We start from the raw sequence: 26898 nt of genomic DNA on the forward strand, positions 1-26898 counted from the left end.
GTGATCCGAATCAAATTTCTCCCCTGATTCCTAGTCTTGACCATTCAAGAGGTTACAATAAGGTACACCCCTAATTCCTAAGGAAGGCTCTAAGAGAATATACACAGCCTACACAGCTACCTGGGAGTGCACCCCAGCTTCAGGCTATGTGGTTTCTATTGAATCTCTGACACCTTTTCTGTTTAAGAAAAGAGTACAAAATTCTGCAGGTACAATAAGGAGGGGCTATTTCCCCCCAGCAATTGCAAACATCAGGGATCAGGATATAAGAGATGAACAGGGACACTGAATATACCATCTTTGTTTATCACTGGCTACATCTCTGGCTTCATGAGAGCAAATTGTAGTCCTCAAATAGCAATGTCAATGTCACCTACTCCATCGTAAGAACCACAAATAAGTCAGTTCCTGGTTCTTTTCTTTACATACATACGCTACGTTTTTGGAAGAAAAGATCCCAGTCTGCACAGGCAGAAAGGGAACAGCAGCCATCTACAGTTAAAAAAGCATTTTAGTTCAAGGTGGAGCAAAATTTTGATCAAAACTTTCAATGGGAGGTGGATTAATCAACTATCAGCAGCACCCTAGTCATGTCTACTTAGAAGTACACCCCATTGTTTTCTATGAGGCTTACTCCCTGGAAAGTGTTATGTGCTTACAACCTAATTCATCACTGGATTCATTAGTGGAAGCCAAATCCTATACATATCTATTTAGAAGTGAAGTTCAGTGGGGCTTACTCCTAGGTGATTGGGTATAGGATTGAAGCCTTAATCACTGAGGGGAAATTTTAAATCTGTAAGGATGTGAATTACGGGTACCTGGAGCTATCTTGGTTCTAGTGTTTGTAACAGTAAATGTCTCAAAGTTAGAGTTTGAATGATAGAAGGTAGGGGATTTCCCCCCCTAATAAATGCTAGTGTTTGTACATTACATGCTTAAATTAAGCCACACCCTCTTCAATATATCAAAAAGGTACAAGACTGGATTTGTTTGCTTTTTGTAATGCGGAGAATTATTTAATACATGCATTGAAGGGCAGACAATCAACTAAAATGTCCAATCAATGGAGAGCCCTAGATATTGCTAATTTAAAAGTAGTCTGGATCTTGTTCATAAGTAACAATCAGTAATCAGGTCTGCATTTACTCTCCCCCGCCGCCACCACTTTGTTGTTGAGCATCAGCCTAGAAACCAGACAGACTACTTCATTTTCCAATTTAAATAAAATAAAATAAATAAGAATGCCTGTGTAGATGACATATGATCAATCACAGAGGAAACCCATGGGCTTGTGGGTTTCTAATCTTCTCCTGGGGGCTACTAGGCCCATTCCCTTAACATTCATGAAGACGTTAATAGCTCATTTAGCTAATAATTACCCTTCTGTGGTTCCTCTCAATTGCTTTCTGCGGAGATTTTTTTTTAAAAAAAAAAACTTTAATAATAGCCATCAATTCCTTTCTACAGGAGGCGATCCATTCTTTTCACCATTTCAACAACAAAAACCACCTATTTGGGGAGAGAAAATTGACTCCCCGGTGGTTTACATCTATTTTCCAGAGAATGTTGATTGGTAAAGCATTTTCCAGGGGGCAGTCACGTCACAGAACCTATCTGCTTAGTATTAGTTCACGTGCCCTGGGTGTACATTGCCTTCAGTTAGAAGCCAGTTATTCAATTACATCAGTTGTACAAATAACAGCCAAATCTCTTGATTCATAATCTTCACAGTGTATGCCTGCACTTTCATTTTGGTGATTTCCAAAGTGGAAGGAAGTAGGGATGTCTCGGTGGTGCCTTATAAGCTAGCAATAATGTAAAGTGAGATGACCGATAGTGTTATCATTTCCCCCTATTCTCCAGAGAGTAATGATGCTATTGGACAGTGTATTGAAGATGGAGGACCGCCTGGGTCCTGGTTAGTGAATGGATCAGAAGATCATTAAGATGTGGGTAACTGTAGTTGTTGAAGCAGATGTGGGCCACCAAAGCAAGCTTTATCTTTGTGAAGACACTAGGAGATGTGGCCAAGTCAATCTGAATTGATGATATTGACCAATGGCTGATACTTCCTGAAGGTCTATAGACATCATGAAGTCATTGAGATGGAGAGAATGCTTGATGGAGGTGAGAGACTCCATGCCGCAAATTGAGAAGCATCCAGCTGTAAATGATGCTACTCAGGAGATCTTAAGTAGGCGAGACTGTGCAGGATCCTGTTCTGGATTTGTAAGGAGATCCTACACGGGAAGAGAGGGCTGCTGCTTTTTTGACAAACCTGAGAGCAAAATATAGGTGCCTATCAATGGTATATTTTAACTGTGCATCTTCATCCTTTGGTAACAAATATTTTGATGAAAGAAAATAAACTGGTTTGTCCACTGATGAGGTCTTAAGGTGGTCCACGAATTCTGTATCCAGCATGTTAATATTTATTAGAAAGAGCCCTGCATTCTACTTTGGTCACTTTCTTGATAACTGCCGGGGTGGGTACGATTTGGGGAGATGACTGGGCATAGGCCACAGGAAGAGGTTATGTGGTGCCTGCAGGTTGTTCTGTTGATTTGGGAGTCAATCCCAGAGTGGCATGGGCATGGCATGGCATAGCAAAGGCATCCTGTCCAATGGGGGTTCTTCAGTTACTGATCCTTCACTCCATTTATCATCATCTGATTCTGCCAAAGGAAATGGATGAAACCCCGAAAACTGGGAGGTTTGAGAGTGAATGGAACCATCCCTGTGTAGATGGGTGGGAAAAAGGATTAGGTGAGGATGGAGCTGGAGGTTCTCTAGATGATGTGTGATACAAGATGCAATTCTGACATTGTTGAGGATTAGCAGCTCAAGTTGCAGAGGCTGGACAGATTTTGGCTGCAAAGGCTGCTACTGCTCTGGAAGGATAATACTCATTTCCTTTGATAATGCTTCTTTAATTTGCCTTAAAACATCCTCAGATAATTGGAAGGATTGTGATGGGGAGTGGGAGATCCCTGGACCCTGGTGGAGGATGGGCAGAATTCATGATCCTCAAAACCCAGGAATTCATCTTTCTCAGAGGATGGCAGGGAACGAAAGCCCTGTGCTACGGCCAACCCTGGGCTAGCTTCTTCTGGGGCATTGGGCTGGGCAGGCAGTAGCCAGGAAACAGCAGGGAGAACAAGGTAGCTGGTCTTCCTTTGTCTCTAGATTGATGGACCTGCTTATCCTACCTAAAGTGCAACTTCACTGCACTGGCAAGTAGGTCCCTGGAGATGCTTGGTCTTACCCAAGGCCTTTCTGGGCTGCTGATTCTCAACAGCACTCATTGGGGCTCTTTGTGGGGCCATCTCACCCTATAAGGATGAGCAGAGAAGATGAGGGAATTAAGGGTTGCCACACGCAACTGTTGTGAGGAAGTGGTGGACCCCAAGGCCTGGTCTGCTCATGAGCCTTGGACCTATCTGAGCCTTGGAAGAATCTCATCTATTGTGGATTGGAGCAGGGGGAAGCCCTGTATGGAACCCCCATCACCAGGAAATGGGGCCTGTAGCCACTGCTGTAAAATAAATAATCATCATCATCATGCTCCAATTCCTGGGCAGGGGGTGATGGTTAAAGGAAATGTGACTGCTTTGTCGAGGCAGGAGTAAAACAGTAAAAGTAAAAGCAACTCCTGCTTTCATACACTAGAAACACAAGTAAGCCCAGTGCAGTGATGCTAACATTCCTACTACAGTGGTACCTCGGGTTAAGTACTTAATTCATTCCGGAGGTCCGTTCTTAACCTGAAACTGTTCTTTACCTGAAGCACCACTTTAGCTAATGGGGCTTCCTGCTGCTACCACACCGCCGGAGCACGATTTCTGTTCTTATGCTGAAGCAAAATTCTTAATCTGAAGCACTATTTCTGGGTTAGCGGAGTTTGTAACCTGAAGCATATGTAACCTGAAGCATATGTAACCCAAGGTACCACTGTACTGTTCATTCTAACCCACCTCACAGGGTTGTTTCATGAAAGAAAAATATGAAGGGCAGGGTATAAATTTAATCAATCAAATAACTTAACATTTATACAGTAATAAAGTAAATAAAGTAACTTAACATTTAAGATTCCTCGAGGACTCTGCTGGTTTTGTTGCAGCAGAGCATTACTGCTCATCTGGAATTCATACAATACTGAATTCGGAGAGTTTTATCCCTGTTGCAGCTGGCTGGAGATCTGTTGCTGGACTGACACCCATGGAAAAGATAATGTTCTGCAAAAGCTAAAGCTCGTTTAGGCTTTTTGCAATCCCAAAGCATATCTTGCAACGAGACTGCGAAAACACACAAGCACATTCTGCTGTCTCTTGTGCAACCTGACAAGATTAACGCCGTAAGGCAAAGGAAAAACGAAAGGAAGGTCGTGCTTCGGTTATTAGTAATGACTATGTGTGAACTAAAGTCTGATCTAAATGCTATGCTGGGTGTGCTAAAAATTAAAAGTCTTACTGGTGTGCAGTTCCGCACAGCCAAATCATGTTTAAACTGGCTCACTAGTGACTATGTGGCAGAGTTATGCACTGCACTGGTGTGCTAACTGTACACACAGATGTGTACAACTGGTTTCTTATCTTATAAAAAAAAAACCATTTATAGAAGGCACCAGTCACTTGCAATCCTCACTAGTAAGGTGTTTTTTTAAGTGTCATATACTGACCAAGGTGTATGTGTGGCTGTGTGTGTGTGTGTGTGTGTGTGTGTGTGTGTGATCCCTACAGATTACATTGCCGCAACCCAACATTAGTAGACAAAGGGACATCATTTTTTTTATTTCCAACACTATTACATTTGCAGACTATTATTTAAAAAGGGAAGACCATATTATATTACTATATTACATTAGTTCAAACCTAGCCTGCCAAGCAAAGATATGTAAACTCTAATTTTACAAACACAATAAAAGACATTTCATTGTACAAATTGCTGTCGTCCCCACAGAGTATCGTGAAAAAAAACCCTTTAAAAATAGATGCCAAAAATCTCTCTCTTTAAATATACACCCACAATTCATTTCCTGAAGGTCTCCCTCTTTAGAAGCACCTTTCTCTTCTCTAGTAATACCTCCCCACCATCACATTTAAACAACTGAGTCCTGGCCAGAGAGCACTGAAAGCACAGGAGGCATAAACAGTGTGGGAAGCACTGTACAAAATTATGACAGTATAGCAGTATTTGTAGATCTCAGTGCTCTTTATACTTTTTTTTTTTAAGAAAAGCTTTGAATATATATATATATATATATATATATATATATATATATATGGTTGAACTCCCTTTTCCTTTTGTGGACAATGTACAGATTGCAAATCTTGAACTTTGGAGGCTGAAGAAAGTTCCTCACCTAGATTGGTATATAACTTCTCTTGTAACCATCAGTGCAAGGCAAGACTAAAAGTTCTCCAATCGGTGGTACTGTGGGTTCTTAGGCATGTTCTTGGACAGGGCCAATGTGACATGGATCGATCCCTTGATGTGAATCCGACAGTCCTTGTTTCGCATATTAGCCCACAAATCACGGCCCTTTAGTTAAGAAACACTGTCTGTGCCCGAGATATTTTTAAATCAAACTCTCAGTATGTGTTTGAACCACAAGCTACATGTCAGACAAAAAGATGATTACCTGACCATTTTTAAAAACCCCACATTTAGTAACTGCATCCCCTCCGCACACAAAGGAAAAGAGAGCAGGTGATAAGTTCACTTCTTCTTCTTTTATAATCCCTTCTGGCACTTCTTCTGGAACGAGGTTTTCAGGAAACTGCGGTATCCAGGGTCATCCACATACTCGTTCTTAAATCTGGAGCTCAATACCCTCTGCCTCTTCTTTTCTCCTTGTATAATATCGGCTCCATAGAATGTGTCTTCAAACCTCATATCAGAAGCTGTAGACTAAAAAGAGACATTCACTATAGGGTATATTTCATACATAACGAAACACCACATAAATAGTTTTCCTACTCCAGTATATTCCCTTCAAATAAACATAAATCTCAACAACCTCTTCAAGAGCACGAAAGTCTTTGCGGGCACTGAGTGGAGATTAATCTTCAAAGTTAGTCAAGAGAAAGCATGTATATCTCTAATGTGGATCAGCTTCCTGGTATGTTTACAAACCATGGATGGAATGGACCTTCCAAGGGGCTGGATGCTTGAAAACAGATTGAATCATATGGGCTGGTTACACATAATTTGATAGATCGGCAAGGGCAGAGGGAGAAACATTCATGGTGAGAAAGGTATGCATAAACCAAAATGAATGAGCTCGGATTGTATTGACCTCTGCCATAGAAGACATTGTTATTCAAACAGTGATTGGCCTTCTCCTTTCATCTGCCTGGCTCTCTTCACTTGTCTTGTTTGCAAGTAAGCCTTTACTCATGTACAGTCGTACCTTGGTTCTCAAACGTAATCTGTTCCGGATGTCTGTTCAACTTCTGAAACGTTCAAAAACCAAGGCGCGGCTTCCGAATGGTGCAGGCGAAACAATAGCCGACAGCCACATCAGACGTTAGGGCTTCCACAAATGTTTGAAAACTGGAACACTTACTTCCGGGTTTTCGCCATTCGGGAGCCAATTTGTTCATCAACTAAGCCGTTTGAGAACCAAGGTTCCACTGTATAGGCTTCTTTCATCATGGTCAGTCGAGCTGGTATGAATTTAGGAGGAGGTAACTTTGATGTTGCCATTCTTAAACAATCCTAGCCAATCTACTTCCAAGTGCAGCTGCCATCACGCTGCACATACTTTATAGTCTTGTGATAGCAATGAAGGTGGAAACGGCCATCTGGCCGGTGTACTCAAGATCCAGGGTTTCAGTCCCTTGCTCTGAGTACAGTCAGGAAACAGATCTCCAGAGTAGCATACTTTGCTAGGCTGAGCTAGAAGAGTCTTACTGACTTCTCGTCAAAAGATTTTCCTGATGAATGGGGCATTACCAAAGCCAGATGCAAAGAGATTTCTGGATACTAGGGTATTCCCGGATTTCAGGGAGCATTATAACAATATCATTAACTCCCCTGAAAAGTTAACATTATTACAGACAGAAGTAAAAAATGATCTATAAAACTATCACGATTTCTAATAAATGGCAGAAATCTACTATATCTGCAGTGCAATTCTAAGTTGAATGCAACAATAAAACAGATTTATGGAACATCTAGTTAATTATAAAGCCCATTATGAATACTCTATAAAACAATAAGTAATAATGGGTCATTTTCCTCAACATAATTTTTGCTTTTTAAAAAAATAATCAATCCGCTGTTCTTACCAATTAAGTTATTTATTGTACTATTCAAGAACCATCTTTCCCATGTATGCTGCTAGGTACGTGTTGAAGCTACAAACTCTGTTTCATGATTCTGAAACTTGTAGACTAGAAATATCTCAAGTTAATGCATGATAGAGACCTTTCTGGTCTACCAGGGCATCTTCCAAAGGGACTACAGGTGGACAATATGTTTGGGAAGAGTCTTAGAGCTCATTGATTGGAAAGAAGCAAGCCACGACCCTGGGCTCAGATGTAACTCTAAGCCAGACCATGGCTTGTTTCCTGGGATCAGCAGTGGAGGAGGGAAGCATGATGTATCAGCATGCTGCATATTCACATTTAAACCAAAACGTAGTTTTAACAATAGTTTAAAGTGACATGACAAATCAATGAAAAGAAGGCAGCTTGTAGTTTGAATGTAGACAAAGAGAGAGATAGAGAAGAGAGTTTAGCTGTGATTTGGGGGTGGAACCGTAGAGAGGCTACAGCAGGTATCATCTGGGAATATGACCCAGGGGTAAGGAAATTTGCGGGTGCCTGATACAGAGTGCTTTCACTCTATTTAACTCCGAGTAGGATTGCTATGTATAAGACTGAATCAGAAAAGTGCTGGAGATGCAATGAGGTTGAGGGTACGTTCTTTCATATGTGGTGGACCTGTAAAGGGGTAAAAGAGTATTGGGAAATAATTAATAATGAATTGAAAAAAATGTTTAAAAGTACTTTTCCTAAAAAAAAAAAACACAACAGAGTCCTTTTTCTTGGGGGATAATTTTGTTGGGGATAATTTAGATGGAAATTCCCAGGTGTCAAAAAAAGGTTATTTATGTATGCCACTATTGCGGCCCATGTTTTGTTAGCCCAAAAATGGAAAACAAGCGAAGTCCCAACTAAAGAAGAATGGCAACTTAAACTTATGGAATATGCACAGCTTGCGGACCTAACATATAGAATAAGAGAAGAAGAACGTACGTTTATAGAAGACTGGAAAATATTTATTGAATATATGGGGGGAATTGTGTAAACTTGAAAATGTTGGCAGCATTAAGATAAACTCAACAGTGTAAACAAGTTTTGATGGATGTAATAATGGAATATTGAACAGTTTAGTTTATGTAAAATGTGCAGGGATTTTTGATATGCAAAATGAACCATGGAAAGAGAAGAAGGGAAGTCATTGACATTTTAAGGTTGTTTAAATGAATATTCTAAATTGTAAAACAGAAAATTTAATAAAAATTATACACAACAGAGTGCTTCCACCCTGCTCATATATTTGCAAATAAAGTGAACATTAGAAAGACACTGTAAGTCTCTAGTGCTCTCATAGTCAAAAGAAACTAAACCCTGTAGAGCTACATCTGGAACTTCTAAGAGGAGGAGGAGTTTGGTTTGATAGCCCGTTCTATCACCTACCCTTCAGGAGTCTCAAAGCAGCTAACATTCTCCTTTCCCTTCCTCGTCCACAACAAACAATCTGTGAGGTGAGTGAGGCTGAGAGACTTCAGAGAAGTGTGACTAGACCAAGGTCACCCAGCAGCTGCATGTGGAGGAGCGGGGAACTGAACCCGGTTCACCAGATTACGAGTCTACTGCTCTTAACCACTACACCACACTGGCTCCCAGTGTGGAGCATAAGAATGAAGAAAGGGTGTGATGGATTGGATCAGTGGATTTGGTCCAGCATTCTGTTTTCACAGTGCCCACCCAAGATGCCTGTTGGAAGCCTTCAAGCAGGACCTGAGCACAAGGGCACTTGCCCCTCCTGCAGTTTCCAGGAACTGGTATTCAGAAGCACTACTGCCTCTGACCAGGCAAGTAGGGAGCACACAGGAATAATGTGGAAGAGGGAAGCAACAGCAAGGTTGTTTTCTGGGGTGGGTGAGTTCTTCCTGCTTTCACTGGAATGACCGGCTTGTGACAAGCTGCCACATAATAGCATCCAGGGATCTAGGGAAATGATGTTTGCAGGCTGGATAAGGCTTGATCTTCAGCATCTGACAAGACGCCATGGGGCAATTGTAAAAGAAACGCATAAGCACTAAATCTTTATAAAAGCGGTGAGGATGATACAGAAATTCAATCATCAACTTGTGGCATTTTGCCCCAATTTCAATGTGTTTGTCGGTACTTACAAATCGAGCCCGCACTCTTTTGGGCAGTTCTTCATCCAGAGTGTAGATTTCTTCCCTTTTCGTTGCTATCTGAGAACCATCTTCAAACTCCACCTATTTATATATATTGAAAAAATACGGAAATTCTTCAGATTACAATTATTTGCATTATTTGAGATTCTGTTACTGGTATGGGATAGCACAGGCAACAAAATATTTTAGCTGTTCAATGCTCATCTGCATGAAATTCATACACAGCCACTCCCTCAATAAAATGACTTACTTTACAAGGTCACCCAAGGACTGACTTCTAACCTTCTTCTTCTTTCTTTAGTTAACAGCTGCTCAGAGCAGCTGCTGCTGCACTCTAAAGCTTCCCCCCTGATTTCCTTAAAGAGTTAATAGCTCCTGGTAAGTGTGACTGCTTCTGCTCACATTGGAAAGTGGGGCTACAAATGCCCCTGGGTCAGGCAATGGGGCTGATGATGTGCCTTTCTTTTTTTTTTTAATCTGTATAATGCCACACTGTGCTTTTTCTACACTACTCTGTACTATTTTTATACACTGCCTGGGTATTTCTTTTTAATGTAGAGTGGTTTACAAATTTGGAGATAAATAAATGCAAGGCAGCCAGTCATCCTTCCCATCACATGACCCAGGGCCCAACGTACCCAAATGGTTAATCTAATTCCCCAAGTGATAAGAATTAATCTTTCTGTTTTCAAGGTTGTGGAAGACTTATGTCAAAAGGAGGAAGGTATGAGTGATACTAAAGGAAATACCAGTTAGCAGAATTATATTGAATCTGATGGAACTTCTTTTAAAATAGTCTGTTCAGAAGATGAAAAGCTTTATCATGCTTAGGTTTAGATCTAATCCAGTATGAACCCCTTTAGCAGAAAATGAGAAAGGGAATGCAGCAAGGTGTGGGGAATGCTAAACGACTCTGCTGCTGCAGTCAGTTGTGCCTTTCAGAAGATCCAAGTTACTTTTTTTGACACCACTTTTCCAATTCCAAGACATGGACGCCTGGTACTTCTATAGCTTTGTTCTTTGTGCTCTTGACCAAATGTGGTTGTTTATTTTTAAAGTTCAAAGTGCCCATTGAAACAAATGCATTAATAATGATAATGGTAATCATAAATTCAGAGATAAAAAACTGCATATGTACAGTAGGGATCCATACACCTTACTCAAATATGTCTAAAGCCTTCCTGACAGTATTAAAAGATTTTTGTTAGCCCAAACATTTTCAGGGTAGTGATATTAGTTCTCTCTCTCTCTCTCTCTCTCTCTCTCTGTGTGTGTGTGTGTGTGTGTATAACCACCCACTGCCTGACAGTCAGAGATGAGATGAATTGTAGTCCAACATCAGTGTGTGTGTGTGTGTGTGTGTGTGTGTGTGTGTGTACAGGCTCCCCATAACTGATAATCTCCTCTAAATCTAGGCATAATATACCACACAAAAGCAGCCAATGTTGTCCAGATAAAACTACCATACTATGCGGTTTCAGCTCTTCCAGAAGATTCGGCCGTGTGTCTGCCGCACCAGTTAATTAGAAACCAAATTCTATTCTGTGCTGGGAAAATATTTCCAAATTGTAGAGATCTAATGACAAGTAATGGCTCCTTTAAGTTATTCAATAGGGGTTTATGGCAGAGAGTGTCAATAGATCATCTCTAATGAGTCCAAATCTGAACTAGGCTTGAGTTGGCATAATGTAGACCACTCAGTTTGTCAATCACTGTCCATATTAATTTATATCAGCCCCAAGAGACAGACACACATAATAATAAAAACCACTACTGCAATAATATGTCAGTAACATTTGCTACTTAGTTCTCTCTATGTGCTTTTCTTGCATCAGGACATCATAAATTAGCAGTTTAATTGGAATTGCTGGAAAGCATTTGATTAGGTACATGGGTAATTTAGTCATCTTCATAAGCTCACACATGCATATTAAAAAGGGACACACAAGCAAAATCGTAAGACAATGTTTAAGGCTCAGGTTTCTACTTAAAAAATCCTGGCCTTTTTTATTATTACAGATCTTCACAGATTTGCAACACTAAAACAGTGACCATGTTTTGATTTCCCATCACACTTCAGCGTCTGTAAAAAGTGACATGGAAGTGCCACCTAAACCCAAATAGTTCAGACCGAAGCTCTATGCATGATTAAAATGAGCAGGAAGCAACACTGTGCCAAACAGCTCTTCTCCCTAGTGCCATTGATAGAATGCACACGTCTGAAAGGTTGAGATTTTGTGCAATCACAGTTCTGTGCAATCTGGAACCCCAAATGTTCCAGAAGCCAAGACGTGCAAAGGCTCCTTCCTTCAGACCTTTGCATTCTGTGTGCAGACACCAGGGGAAGGGGTTATTTAGTATGGCACCACTTCCTGCTCATAAAGGTAAAGGTACCCCTGACCGTTAGGTCCAGTCACGGACGACTCTGGGGTTGTGCGCTCATCTCGCTCTATAGGCCGAGGGAGCTGGCATTTGTCCACAGACAGCTTCCGGGTCATGTGGCCAGCATGACTAAGCCGCTCCTGGCGTTCAGAGCAGTGCATGGAAACGCCGTTTACCTTCCCGCCGGAGCGGTACCTATTTATCTACTTGCACTCTGACGTGCTTTCGAACTGCTAGGTGGGCAAGAGCAGGGACCGAACAACGGGAGCTCACCCCATCATGGGGATTTTAACCACCAACCTTCTGATCGGCAAGCCCTAGGCTCTATGGTTTAGACCACAGCGCCACCCACTCGTATGTTGGTGTTAATCACTAAGTAGTGTAATAGATCTGTGGTGCTAAATGTTTAGGTTTAGTACATATTAAGATTTAAACCTGTATGTTATTCTGGTACGTGTTATAAGACAGTATGAAAGTGTCTAAGAAAGGGGTTTATGCAAGGGGTTTGTGGTGTTAAATTAGTCTTTATGTATAAAGACTATGTGTTAGACTTTGAGAATGTAATCAAGATCCATGTGCATTGGAATGTGTGTACCTACTTCTGAACATCAGCAATTAGCATGTGAGGAGTTAATTAACCTATGTAAACGGTCTAAGTGTGTACGTCTTTAATCCTAGTCAATTAACAAGTGTTGATGAAGTCTGGGGAACTTCTTTGTTGATTAGCCATTAGTATTTCAAAGCACCAAAAGAACTGACCATTAGAATGAGGAGGCACAGTTTTTTTCAGAACAGCAGAATGAGGAGAGATGCCTAGGCTTAGACTCAAGTGTGGCACTGCTGTGAGGAACAAATCCCTCTTGAGATGATCATGCCGTCTCTCACAAAAGCAGGCCTGGAACACTGGTGGGATAAAAGGAGCTGACAGCAAGCTTCACAAAGAATACATCTGGCAGGGAAAGGGTTCAGCACTTTCTTTACTGCTGCCAAAGAAAATGGCATTAGGCCTGAAGGACATAAGTATTTTCTGGCATGGGAACTGTAATGCATGAAGGTGTCCTAAGCAACATAAAGATTTCCCCCACTCTTTCACTTCTCCTTTTCTCGTCCTCCATACAGAAATGTCTCCACAACCCTACAAGTATGTTATGGTTTCTTAATTGAAACTGCTTTGTTTTAAAATGCCACCTGTCATATCATCTTTCTGCTTTTTCCTGCACTTCTTTTTTGCCTGATCTTATTGTTAGAAGATAGGACACATGGTCCCAAGAAATGGGCAATTAGGGCTCTCATGTGACCTTGGAAAGGGCACTTAAATCTGACTAACAGGAAATAATTCTACTTCTAATAAGGCACATGTGCTTACCCTGAGTAACTGTTTTTAATGGCCACAGTTGTCAAGAACAATGGTTCATCTTACATCATCTAATTTTACGTACCTTAAAATGACTCTGCACCAACATTTCAAGTTATTTTCATTTCCCATCTGTTGAGGTATTCATACTAGTGCTTCATAGCATTTCTAATACAAGGTATCTGAAGTACACAATTCAGGAGTTCTTGACACAGCCTATTGCAAGGCTGCCAATACCACTGTGAGGAATTCACCCCACCTGCTGCAGTTACGACTCGGCCTGGGGGTCAGCTGTAAGAGGCCAGGCACCACAAAAGACCAGGATAGGCGGTTTAAGTTTCAAATGTCATGATGCCCTTCTGAGCCTTGATTAATCCACAGCTGTTGAAGGGTATCTTAAGAACATGGCCATTAAACTGGCCCACGGGCCTAGAAGTTTGAAAAGAGGTGCTCTTATTGTGAGCTCTAACTAAACGATGATCCTCACAAGTTTTCTCTGGAGATCTGAGTTCACTTTTACAAACACAGAATTGGGTTGAAACAAGTGATCCAGGCTTACTGACCTTAGACATTTTCTGTATGACTAAGTCATCCCTCCCACCCTCCGACCACTGTAAGCAAGGCTGCCAGTTGTCCAAGCAAAAGTGAAGCTAGGGAACACTCTCATCTGGATAGACACAAATTGAACCACAGGTACTGGGCCAAAACATCTTGCAGACTGTCAGTTGGCTATCCCTGTTAAATAAGTTTTCATCTAGCACAACCAACATAATGCTGGCCATATATAATGAGCACCGGAATCCAACAACCGAATGAAGGTTTTCAATTTACAGATCACTAAATGCAACTTACATTATGCATGTAAGCTACATTGGTTCCTAGATATTTTGCACCATAAAGTTTTCCATCTGGCCATTTCACTTGAACGACTTCTCCCTCTGCAGGTGGGCCCAGCTTCAGGCAATCTCGGCTCTGGATCAAAACAAAACAAAGAGATATCCGGTTATTAAACAGGGCGGTAGAAAGACTATGTATGTGTATGGCTCAGTCACGAAGGGAGTCTTCTTGCTATCCTGTTAGCATAGATACAAAACACGCTCCTCCTCTACGAACCAAAGAGTGTTCCAAGCCCCCACTCATAACAATATATAAGAGCAATGTCAACGTAACACAGTGATTTGAATGGCACAAGCGGATTCTGGTGATGATATGTATCCCAAAGAAAAGCCTTGCAATACTCTTTTGCAACACTCTCCCATCACTGCAGAGAGCTCAAAAGGTTAATGTTGTTAAGATAAAATATTTTTCTATTTTCTCACTACCCAGAAGTCTATGTAGAAGAGTTTGAAGAAGAGTTTGGATTTGATAGCCCGCTTTATCACTACCCAGAGGAGTCTCAAAGCAGCTAACATTCTCCTTTCCCTTCCTCCCCCACAACAAACACTCTGTGAGGTGAGCGGGGCTGAGAGACTTCAGAGAAGTGTGACTAGCCCAAGGTCACCCAGCAGCTGCATGTTGAGGAGCGGAGACGCGAACCCGGTTCACCAGATTACGGGTCTACCACTCTTAACCACTACACCACACTGGCTCTCAGTGTAACACTCACTGAGCTCTACAAAGGTCGTGGATGGGGGGAATAATAATTATAATTATTATTATTATTATTATTATTATTATTATTATTATTATTATTATACCCCACCCATCTGGCTGAGTCTCCCAGATGGGCGGGGTATTCTCTACTCTTATCCTTGCATGGTACTCAACTGTCAGAATCTGAAGGCAGAATCCTAGCCTTGTTGGTAAATTAATGCAGCTATTAAATGCAGAAATACAGCATGAGATAAACACTTAGTATAGCAGCTTTTGTTTGTGGAAATCAAAAGCAAATATAAGCCAATACCACCCCCACCCCCCGAAAAAAACCCTTAAAAATTATTTGAGTATTAGAAGGCAATAATAGCACAGATGTTCATTTTGTTGGCAATCGGTGTAGAATTGAGAATGCCTTTCCCAATTAAAACATTGGAAGACCATGGTCACTAACCCATTGTTTTCCATAACAATGGCGCATTTTATTTTGCATTCTTCTAATACAAAGCGAAGACTCACACTTGCAAGAGGGCAATGAAACAGGAGAGGAGCGAAATTATTTACATTTAAGTGCTTCAGGATGATATACAAGTGTTGCCAGAAAATGATCTCAATCTCGATGGGAAAAATGCCACCCCTAGCTTTATTCAAACTGCCGGAGAACAGCTTTTACAGAAAAAAAAGCATTTGTTAATGGCTCTTAAAGCTTTTGTAATCAGCGAGCATTCTTTCTCTTTGTGTGTGTTAAGTGTTGTAAACTCAGCTCCCTCTGGTGGTAGATTCAAGCAAGGCTAAAACGAGTGCATGACTTATTTGGGCAATAAGGATCCTAGATGCCAACGACAACATTGCCTTGTATATGGACGCAGCCACAGGTTTCCCAGCCTAATAATCTTGCCTGAACAGCTGTACTTTCCATCCCACTGATACTATTGCATGTGCATGCTGTGAAGCTCCTTATATCAAGATGAAGAAAATCAATTCCCATCTTGATAAGATTAGAACTCTTTTCTGCAGATGATTGCTAAGCTCATTTCTACAAGCTGCTCTGCTACAGTGGGGCTTTGAAATAGATGGGAAGGTTGACATGTTACTTTGCAAGAGAGCTACCTAGGGTTTGTCATTCCAGTGGGGCTGAACTACCAGCATGTTGATTAGCAAGGAAGTGTGTGTGTGTGTGTGTGTGTGTGTGTGTGTGTGTGTGTGTCGGTTCCGGTCCTCAGTACACACACACACACACACATTCAGGTAACTACTGCTGTAAATATAACAAGTGTTTTTCCTGCTGATTCTGAGAGGGAAAATGAGCATTTCTGCCATTGATATGATAAAATATATCATTTGAGGCACTAGACAAACATTTTGCATTATGTTTCAGTTCACAACCCTGTATCCCGTCCTTTCTACATGAACAGGATATCTTCCCAGTAAATGAGGTGTGGATTTCAGGCTGAGTGTTTAATTTGGCACGGCATGATGCACCCCATGGCTGTAGACTTCCTCTGATGTTCCCTCCAGCTGCCAGAATCCTGCTGCAGAAACAAGTGGTCTCAGAACTGCTTTTTCACTGCAGGGCCATGCAGAACTTGCTATTGGTAGTGACCCAGTGTTTGGCCAGGGTGAGGAAATTGGTACAGATGATGCAACGTAAAAAAAAATCTAAGGTAATGATGTAGAGCAAGACCCTGTGGCCGAAAATGCAAGGAGGATAGGAATGCACACAGCAGCTTTCCCTGGTCTCTCATGTTTGGATGCCCAGGTTGAGGAAGTGACTCTTATTTTCACTTTGCAAGAAGACTGCCATCTGCTCTGTTTGTGCCTAATAACCACCAGACATTTCTCCATTATTCAAAGCAAAATGGCTCATGCATTCTATGTTGAAGTCTTATTGATAAAGACTTTCTGGAAACTTCCTTGGCTGCAAAACACACAGTGGTCAACTCCTGACAAACCAAGAAATGGAGGGAGGGAATTACACCAATTTTTCCAGACTCTCCACTGGTTTCTTATGATAGTCAGGGCACAAGAATAGGTGTTGGGGTTTTTTTACTTAATAAGCCCCAGATAGTAAAGGAACACAGAGTATCTTCTCCTTAATATGCTACATTGGTCTTGAAGTTCAACCTGGATAACTTTCTTGATTATCAGTGTGCCGGTTTCACAGCTAGAGATACTAAGAAGACTTCTGAGGTGGCTTCCCCAGTTGTAGATTTTCCTTCCAGTGGTGGAGGGGTGGGAAGCCTGTGGCCGCCGTTTGTTGTTGGACTTCAGCTCTCATCAACCTCAGACAACAGGGCTCCATGCTCAGGGATGATAGAAGCAACTTCTGAAGGGCCACGGGTTCCCCAACCCTGCCTTAGTGGTTTACCAAACACTGGATACAAAGTCTTTTCTAGCAGTGCTGTTTAAACATGTTTACAGGGCAAAGAAAATATCTTAATGTGGGATAATGGCTCTGTAAGGAAAATAATGTTAGAAACTGGTGTTAACACTCTCCAGAGTTGAGAAGATATGTGAAGTGGGCCCAAGGAACCTCATAACAGATGGTTAAAAACAAGTCTAAGCAAATTCAGGCTGCAGCAATGAACGTAGGGGTTCCCCTGTAAAGAACGGTCCTAAGTGAGTGTGGGTTGTATGAACATAGAGAGGAAATACAGATCAGTGAAAAGAATGTAGAGCTGATGAGTTTTGACTGGTGCCTCTAGAAAGATTTTGGAGCATTAGCTGCAATTTAGAGTGTCCGCTCATGAAAATATTTCCATTCTAATAATGTCATGGCCTTTATAATCAATCTCTCTTACCAGCAAAAGGAACTGGATGGCTAATTACATTAGTAAATCACGTAAGCATGATAGTTATCTATGCAACATTATATTTATGCTTTTTTTATTTATCATCATTATATGAATCTCCTAACTGGCAACTGGGTGAAAGCAATACCGGCCTGCCTTCAATCATGGTGAGCATATGACCCACCTCTGGTTTGGATTTTAATCCCATCCAGAGAAGAACTCCTGCTCTCTTGAATGTCTGATCTGCTCTGCTCATCTGTGGTCTGGCAACAACAGCAGTGGCAACAAATCTTTCTAGGCATAACATCCAAGCTGCCGGCCCAATATGCATAGCTGCTTTATTTTAATGTACACCAGGCTCTCCAATTGTCTTTGGTTAAATGTTTCTAAGATATACCACTTTTTCTACCTTTTGATTAAAAAAAAGTAGGTGCATGAAGAAATCAAAGCTCCTACCAACTTTATAATGGGCTATTCACTGTAGTAATAGAAAATTTAATGATTGTTTCAGCAAGGGTTTAGAGTGGCAATATATATTTAAAAAGATTGCAAGAGAAGGAGTACGGGAACTGTCACAAAGAGTGAGCACACACTGTTTAAAATCTAGGGGGAAAAGAAGGGTTCCTGTAGCAAAGTTGTAAAGGTGACTGAATTGGGGTTCCCTGAGATGGGAAGCGTATCCCTCAGGACTGAACTGAAATGTCAACAAGCCCATTCAGTTAATACACTAAATGCAAGCTGTCCATTCTGCTTAAGCCATTTCTGTGTGCATTAGCTTGAAATTTGGGTGTGAGTGATTAAGCTTTCACAGTTGTGCTTACAAAGTGATAGTTTTCATAAAGAACATGACCACTGTAATTAGTATTAGCAGCTCAGCAATAGACAAGCTTATCATAGAAATATATATGATGACAGAGATGAAAGCAACTAATAAAATTTATCTACTCAAGCTATTAAAACTAATGGAAAGAAGAACTCTGAAAATTTGTTGCAAGCATCTCAAAAGCCTCTTTGACCATATCTAGCTTGGGAGAACTGTACATGCATGACTGTATGTGCTAGTTCAAACTGTTTTGAGTGAAAGAGCCTGGTTTCTGAAATGTGTAATTGTCAGAATTCTGCAGGGATCTAAGATGGAGCCTTGTTTTCCAATCTACTGTGGGACCCCAAACAGATTCACCAGCCCTCTTCATTGCCCGCCCCCCAAAGCTTTGTCTTCCTTGATAAATGCACAACAAAAAATACTCCTCCCACAATGAAGCTCAGGGGCTCCCCCCCCCCCCACGGCCTTCCCCCACTTTCCAACTATTGTGCTCTATCTCTATATATCTGCAGTGGTACCTCGGAAGTCAAACGGAATCTGTTCCGGAAGTCCGTTCAACTTCCAAAACGTTCAGGAACCAAGGTGCGGCTTCCGATTGGCTGCAGGAAACTCCTGCAGCCAATCAGAAGCCGTGGAAGCCACGTTGGACATTTGGGTTCCAAAGAACGTTCGCAAACCAGAACACTCACTTCTGGATTTGCGGGGTTCAGGAGCCAAAACGTTCGACTCGCAAGGCATTCAGGATCCAAGGTATGACTGTACATATATGCACAATAATGCTGGAGCAATGAGAAAACATTTAGTCCATCAAGAATGTTTAAACTGCCCCTAATGAGAGCCTGAGAAGCAACAAAAATTCTGTGGGATATTTTATTCTTATAAAAAGAGCAGACTGCATCCTTTTCTTTGAGCAAAATGGAATTAGGTGCTGTAGTGTTAGATGGAACCTAATGAAACCTATACAAACCCTGCTCTCACAATGCACTTCAGTGCATTCATAGTTGGGTAACACATGCTTTAATTTTGCAAATACTTCCCTTATCAGGTTATCCATGGATTGGGGGGGGGGGGGATGGATTGGGTGTGGGTAGTGAAGGCTGCCACTCGGATGAGAGCATCATGTGGATGCGGCAAAAAAACGGGCAGGTGGGTAAGACTGAAGCAGCTTCAAATCTACTTTAAACTCTTGTGTGGATGAGCTCAAAAACTGGAAGCAGACAGAGAGCTGAGTTGCTCTCTGGAAGAATCTGAGGGTACTAGTTGCACTTTGGGGTGTTTGTGGAGTGTTAAGCGGTGAATCTCTACCTATGCTCAACCGATACAACTGTAAAGAAATGCAAATGTTACAAAATGCCACGAGCCTCCTGCAGCTTCCTTCTAAAGGAAGCTAAATCTTGGGAGTACATAATAGGAATGATATACAGCGCAGCCTAATCAGCAGATTACACGAGTTAACCTCTCTTAATAATTGCTGGCATGTTTCTGTTGGCATGACATCAATCGTTGCTGAAGGGAGAGCCACTGCATAACGTTATGAGACAGAAAATGCCATTCTAAAATCACGTTTCCTTACCAGTTCAAATGCAGGATAGGGAACTTATTTATTTTAAAGAGAAGGAATAAAGTAAACACTGCAAGTAGCAAAGCTACTTGATACACACCCTTCCCTGTTGTTCTAATGTGGGTTTTCCTGGCTGGATCTAGACACATCAAAAAAGCGTTCCAAGAAAACACGCCTTAAACCTCCAAGTGGGAAATCACATTGGCGGAAGACATAACTCCACAGCGCCATCTGGTGTCACAGTGTTATAACGCATATAACATGCTTTTTCTTAGTAATGTAGCTGAGTCTCCAGTTTTCTGGCAGCAGAAGCATACTTGGTTTCTGAATTAAATTTTGAGGCATGCCTCACTCTTATATCGGAAAAGTTTATCTTTCATGCCAGGCCAAAGGGACACTGGATTATGCAGAGACTCAGTGGATAACTCCCTCTGTGTGTTGGTACACTGGAATCACAAGGGTCTTTGTTTCATTAATTTATTTCTCGCAGCACACTGACGGGACGTGGGTGGCGCTGTAGGTTAAACCACAGAGGCTAGGGCCGATCAGATGGTCGGCGGTTCGAATCCCCATGACGGGGTGAGCTCCCGTTGCTCGGTCCCTGCTCCTGCCCACCTAGCAGTTCGAAAGCACGTCAAAGTGCAAGTAGATAAACAGATACCGCTCCGGCGGGAAGGCAAACGGCGTTTCTGTGCGCTGCTCTGGTTCGCCAGAAGCGGCTTTGTCATGCTGGCCACATGACCTGGAAGCTGTATGCTGGCTCCCTCGGCCAATAAAGCGAGATGAGCGCCGCAACCCCAGAGTCGGCCATGACTGGACCTAATGGTCAGGGGTCCCTTTACCTTTACCTAGCACACTGACAGCTCTCTTGTGGGCCACTAATTGGCTATAACGTACAGCCATTGGGTGCTCATGCACGTGTTCAGTTATGGAAATCTGTGGCTAAGACATCCATGTGGGTGGAAGAACTCTTATTTTTAAATAGCATTCCATTTGTCATGTTATTATGCTGACGTTTTTGTTCAAATGCATGATCATAAAAATGTGCCCAATTCCATTACAAAGGAAGCCAAAGATGGTAATTTGGTGTTTTGTGAAATTTAGGTGTATTTGGAAATGCAGAAGTAGTCTTTAGAAAATTTCTGTGATGTACTTTTGCTGTCACATTTCTAAATGGCTCTCTTCCTTTTTTCATAGCTGGAGATGAATTTGAAGCACAGACTGATGGGGCTTAATCGTCACCATTCTCATCTCAGTGAAGGCTCTCTCGGGTCCTCTGTTTGAAAGGATGCAGTTACATTAGTGTCAGCATAATTCTGTTAAGGGCTCCGTGTATCAATGTTGGCTTTTTAAAAAAAAAATGAAGAAAAATCCTCAAATTTCTATTCATGTTTGTCTCTTTCGGGTGAGGAAACATCCATTTTGGAAAAGACTGGTAGACCAATAATAATAATAATCTGTAAATTGTGTCACATTTACTTGGATTGACAGCCTGAGTCATGTAGTAATATGTCTTTTATTACTGTTTTTGACTGCTGTGACTTGCAGGCTGAGTTTAACTGCACAGTGCTATATACTCCACAGAACACACATATCTGGGCATTTTTAAGACTGCACAGAACAAGAACACATGGGCATTTGGAATATCCCCCGAGAGTCTTGAAAATGCAGCACAGTCCAAAGACAGAGATACATTTCAGCATTAGTGTTTTATAAACTGAAATGGAATATCTTCTTTTCTTTCTATCTGATGGCTTTAGACTCCAGTTCTATAAACATGTATGTTTCTAACATACGTGTGGCTCAAGGGTACTGAGAAACCTGGATACAAACCATACCTTGACTATGAATGCAATGGAGTGTCCATAGCCAGGCCACTAGCTCCCAGCCGCAATTTTCTCACTAACTGGAGTTTAGACTCCAGTTCTAAACACCCTTAAATGACCAACAATGTAGATCAGTGAACAGTGCTACAATGTGGACTTTGGAAACTGGGACTCAAATGTCACTTTTGACTATGAAAGCACTGTGGTTGGTTTCAACCCAAAGACATTTTCTCAATATGAGTTAAAATAAGGGTCATGGTATAACTGGTACAAACTTGGGTCTCCAGCTGTTTTTGGACTACAGTTCCCATCATCCCTGACCACTGGTCCTGCTAGCCAAGGATGATGGAAGTTGTAGTCCAAAAACAGCTGGAGACCCAAGTTCGGGAAACTAGGGTTGCCATATGCCCGGAATTTCCCAGACGTATCTGGAATATTTCACTTTTTGTAATATGGCAACCCAACTATTATTAGCTTGGAAACTATTATTAGCTTCCTGAATATTTATTTAGTGCTTATATGCTAAATACACAAAGCAGCCTCCCATGGGGGCTATTTTTTTGTGAACCTCGGGGTGGCTCCTATCTCCAGAATTCATGATCCATTGATGCTCCCTACAGAATGCTGCCAGGACCTGTTTTCAGTCCTGGCATGGAAAAAACCACAGAGTTTCTGGAGGAAGTGGGTCAGGCAGCATTCTGAAGCAGGCAACCAGAGCAGATGACTGGCAAGCAGGGGCAGTATTTACTCAGAGATTATGAGTTAGGACTAAAAAGCCAAAGCTGTCAGAGACATGTCCTAGGGAAGAGACTACATGTTCCAACAGGCATTGGGTTCAAACTGAGCCCCTATATAGCTACTGGGCCTACCTCTCCTAGGTCCTTTCCTTTTGATGGACAATGGAGATTCTTAAAGTAGCAGCCCTCAAGTTCAACACTCCTTGATATTTCATTATTTCTGGCTCTTGGAATAGGGGGTATTGGTTCCAAGGGGTGGGGGAGGGATCTGGCTCAGGAGATGCAATCTCTGGGAGTCTAGGTTGGGGGTCCCATATTCAGATGGCTCCAGGCTGCTCAACTCAGGTTGTGTCTGGGCTGGTGCTATTGGCACAGCTGACCCCTCTCTCTGCGTGTCAGTGTCCAAGCCACTGGGAAGTGACATACATGTGAGGACAACTACAGGATAAAGTTATTGCTACATGTTTCTCTTCCAAAAATATTAGGGAGTAATGTTCAGAACTGTATGTACAGAATTCAGGATCTAATCTACAAGGGCAAACTATTCTGGTCTTAGATATAGTGGCTGAGAACTAGAGGAATTCACACACACCATCCACATCTGATTTTTTTTTTTTTTTTTGGTCAAATTTCTTCCTCTGCAGGGATGACTGGAAAACCACCAAAATGCTCTTCATACTTCCTCAAGTTAAAAATAACTTAGGGTAAGCTGGAGACGCATTCATGAATCATTCTCATTGATTTGAATAGGTATGCTTAACAAAGTTGGACTGTTGGATTTGGTAAACATTGCTGTAAATTTCAAAACATGTAGTAGAAATAAAGACAGTGTCTTCCCTGACCTGTATGAACCAAGGAACTGAAAATTTGGGGGGGGGGAGGCTGCAATTTCCCCCAAACCCCTTCTTTCTCCTTGCAAGCAATCTTACCAAAGGCTGTACAGACACGAAATGGTGGCTTGTCTCCCATAAATGCAATTGTGAACTGAACGGAAATTGTGCAGTGGCTTGAACACGTAAAGCAGAAAGCTTTTGCTATCTTTGTGAGCTAGCTGAACAGGGAAACAGATTAGAGAAATAGCTTCTTCAATAGGCAGCAACATTGCCGTCGCACAAAATTTGATGAATAAGTCCTCCCAGTGGCACTAACACCTGATATGCACATTGCACGGATTAGGAAGGCAGGGTTTTTTGGGGGGAGGAATCCTTCCTGTTACTGATGCTACAGGTATATTATCTAATGAAAACACACAAAGATTTCTCTACGGAATCTGAAAGTTCTTTGGCATTTGCTTCAAACAATTATATGTTGTTCCTCTACTATCTGAGAAGCACTGAGGCATATCCAGGCCTGATTACATTTCCTCTTAGCACCAAATCAAACCACCCCACTTGGGTGGTAAGCAGTTTTCCTCTCTCCCACAGCTCAAGCTTTTATGCAGGTGGAAAGAAAATGGTGGCTTCCACTAAGGAACACAGCCTCATATATCTTGATGTTCCTTAAATCAAGGAATCCTCAATCATTAATGATGCTTTTTATAATATTCCAAACAAAGAAGTAGCTTTTCAAAGGGCTGTAGCAGGAATTTAGCTGCACGGCTTCCTTTATCACCAGTGAGAGGTGAACAGCTAAATCCATCACACACTGCTTTGAAACTGCCCCACTTTGAGCGTTATACTTCCAAAAAAGGCATTAGACCTTTTTATAAGTAAGGACTTAGCAAGGAAAACAGTATAATCTCTGCTAATAATGTTTGAAGGGCAGCTTTGCTTCCTGAAACCAACTGTAAGACAACAGCAGAGATCAGCATGCATACCTACAGGTGAGAGAAGACGGACATTTGTGATAGCAGGCTTGCAGCATACTGACCTAGCCTGAAGATCATAACACCTTGGCCAATTTCATTGTGCTCTATCCACTGACAGCACAGGGAACAAAATGTGTTGTGATTGTCCCTGCCCACAGCACAGAATCATAGTATCATAGAGCTGGAAGGGAACCTGAGGATCATCTAGCCCAGGGGTCTGCAACCTTTAAGACAAAAAGAGCCACTTGGACCCGTTTCCGAAGAAAAAACAACAACTGGGAGCCGCAAAACCATTGCGACATTTAAAACAAATATAACACTGCATACATTGTTTCTTAGCCCAATGTTATCCTCGTCATTATAAAAATAACTTTTTTGACACTTTTTAATTATTTTTTGTTTGACCCCTCAGAATTACTCCTCCTCATAGAAATAAACGTTATATTAACAAGTTACCTTTTTTTGAGTGTGTGTTCTTCACTCCCCTTCAAAACAGTAGCTGCAAATTGCAAAGCAATAGCAGCAAATCAGCCAGCAACAAAGACATGCTATATACCGTATTTTTCGCTCCATAGGACGCACTTTTCCCCTCCAAAAATGAAGGGGAAATCTGTGTGCGTCCTATGGTGCGAATGCAGGCTTTCGCTGAAGCCTGGAGAGCGAGAGGCATCGGTGCGCACCGACCCCTCTCGCTCTCCAGGCTTCAGGAAGCTATCCGCAAGCCTTGCAAGCCCGGCGGGAGTTCCCACAGGCTCACAAGGCTTGCGGGCAGCAGCCTGCAGCCCCAGCGAGTGTCCGCAAGCCTTGCGCGCCTGGCGGGAGCTCCCGCCAGGCGCGCGAGGCTTGGGGCGGCAGCCTGTTGCCCGAAGCACAGGGAGCCCTCTGGAGGGCTCCCCGTGCTTCAGGCGAGTGTCTGCAAGCCTTGCGCGCCCGGCAGGAGCTCCCGTCGGGCGCGCAAGGCTTGGGGCGGCAGCCTGTTGCCCGAAGCACAGGGAGCCCTCCGGAGGGCTCCCCGTGCTTCGGGCGAGTGTCTGCAAGCCTTGCGCGCCCAGCAGGAGCTCCCGTCGGGCGCGCGAGGCTTGGGGCGGCAGCCTGCCGCCCGAAGCACAGGGAGCCCTCCGGAGGGCTCCCCGTGCTTCGGGCGAGTGTCTGCAAGCCTTGCGCGCCCGGCAGGAGCTCCCGTCGGGCGCGCGAGGCTTGGGGCGGCAGCCTGCCGCCCGAAGCACAGGGAGCCCTCCGGAGGGCTCCCCGTGCTTCGGGCGAGTGTCTGCAAGCCTTGCGCGCCCGGCAGGAGCTCCCGTCGGGCGCGCGAGGCTTGGGGCGGCAGCCTGTTGCCCAAAGCACAGGGAGCCCTCCGGAGGGCTCCCCGTGCTTCGGGCGAGTGTCTGCAAGCCTTGCGCACCCTGCAGGAGCTCCCGCCGGGAGCTGCTGCTGCTGGGAGCCCCCACAACCCCCGAAAGAGGACTCGCTCCAGAGATCCTGGCGGCTCCCAACCCGGGGTCGCTTCACCGCGCGGGGCAACAATGAGTGAAAGGAGGCGCACTAAAAACAATGGCTCACGGGGAAGGCGGGCGCGTGCCGCTCGGCCCTTGGGGAGCCTTCCTGCTGCCGCTGCCCTGCGCCCAACTCGCGAGGAGAGTGGCGCTGCCTTCTGCTCTCCGCCGCCGCCTCACAGATGACAGCGACTGCACGGGAACAAAGGAAAATGCGCCTCCTCCCCTCGCCTCCACCCCGGAGCCGCGGCAAAGGCGTTAAAGAGCCGCATGCGGCTCCGGAGCCGCAGGTTGCCGACCCCTGATCTAGCCCAACCCCCTGCAATGCAGGAATATTCAGCTGTCCCTTATGGGGATTGAACCTGCAACTTTGGGATTATCAGCACCGTGCTCTAACCAACTGAGCTATCCAGCTCCAGCTATCCATGTTCTATGCTTTATATTTGCAATTAGCAAAGGGAAATACATGACCAATGCTTTTTTTTAAATCCCACAGTACTATCAGTCTGCCAAATTAGGACACTGGAGCCAAACTAACACTTTCATTCTTTCTTGTGTCTCATCAATCTTCCTGCCTCCAATAGTTAATTCTCTTTATAGTTCTTCAATGTCAATAGCACTCATTTTTCCTACAGTTGCGTGTCGAGGTCCCCAGGTCCACCCCAATAACTCACACATCACACAGAAATTTTTGTTTAAGATTTTTGGCATAATTTTGGCCACAACTTTATTAAAATACAAATTTGTGAGTGGTTGCTTAGGCATTGGTTGCGACTATCTGCCCCCACCATGGGGGACAGACTGACATTCCGCACGATGCGAAAGTCAGAATGGGGGAATACACTTGGGGGTTACGCGGAGCAGGGAACCTGCCCTCACCCCAAATGCAACCAGGCATTGGTTGCGACTATTTGCCCCCACCATGGGGGACAGACTGACATTCCGCACGATGCGAAAGTCAGAATGGGGGAATACACTTGGGGGTTACGCGGAGCAGGGAACCTGCCCTCACCCCACATGCAACCAGGAGCTCATTGCTATGGCCCGAGCCCCCTTGACAGAGTGGACAAGCAATAGTTAGCCCCCAA

At 43.1% G+C, this 26898-nt stretch overlaps 1 protein-coding gene and 1 long non-coding RNA gene across 6 annotated transcripts in view; one reads left to right on the top strand and one right to left on the bottom strand.

Annotated features, from left to right (window-relative positions):
- LOC310835367 overlaps positions 1–21994 on the top strand; it is a 67265-nt gene extending 45271 nt beyond the window's left edge. The window contains exons 2-3 of one of the 2 annotated variants that reach the window (XR_014559604.1): positions 9744–9820; positions 21145–21994. This is a non-coding gene — a long non-coding RNA (uncharacterized lncRNA). Of the gene's footprint in view, positions 1–9743; positions 9914–21144 lie in introns of those variants that run through there. The other variant, XR_014559605.1, reaches the window with a different exon arrangement.
- The window catches only part of KDM4C (lysine demethylase 4C), a 182725-nt gene continuing 160604 nt past the window's right edge, over positions 4778–26898 (bottom strand). For 3 of the 4 annotated variants that reach the window (XM_083718554.1, XM_083718553.1, XM_083718552.1), the window contains 3 exons: positions 14031–14150; positions 9431–9523; positions 4778–5913 (listed from right to left, as the gene is read on the bottom strand). In XM_083718554.1, the coding sequence (XP_083574680.1) occupies positions 5737–5913; positions 9431–9523; positions 14031–14150 (390 nt within the window). In that variant the 3' untranslated portion in view covers positions 4778–5736. Of the gene's footprint in view, positions 5914–9430; positions 9524–14030; positions 14151–26292; positions 26440–26898 lie in introns of those variants that run through there. The other variant, XR_014559325.1, reaches the window with a different exon arrangement.

Source organism: Podarcis gaigeae (assembly GCF_964106915.1).
Source record: "Podarcis gaigeae genome assembly, chromosome: 17".
In the NCBI taxonomy this organism is placed as follows: Eukaryota; Metazoa; Chordata; class Lepidosauria; order Squamata; family Lacertidae; genus Podarcis; species Podarcis gaigeae.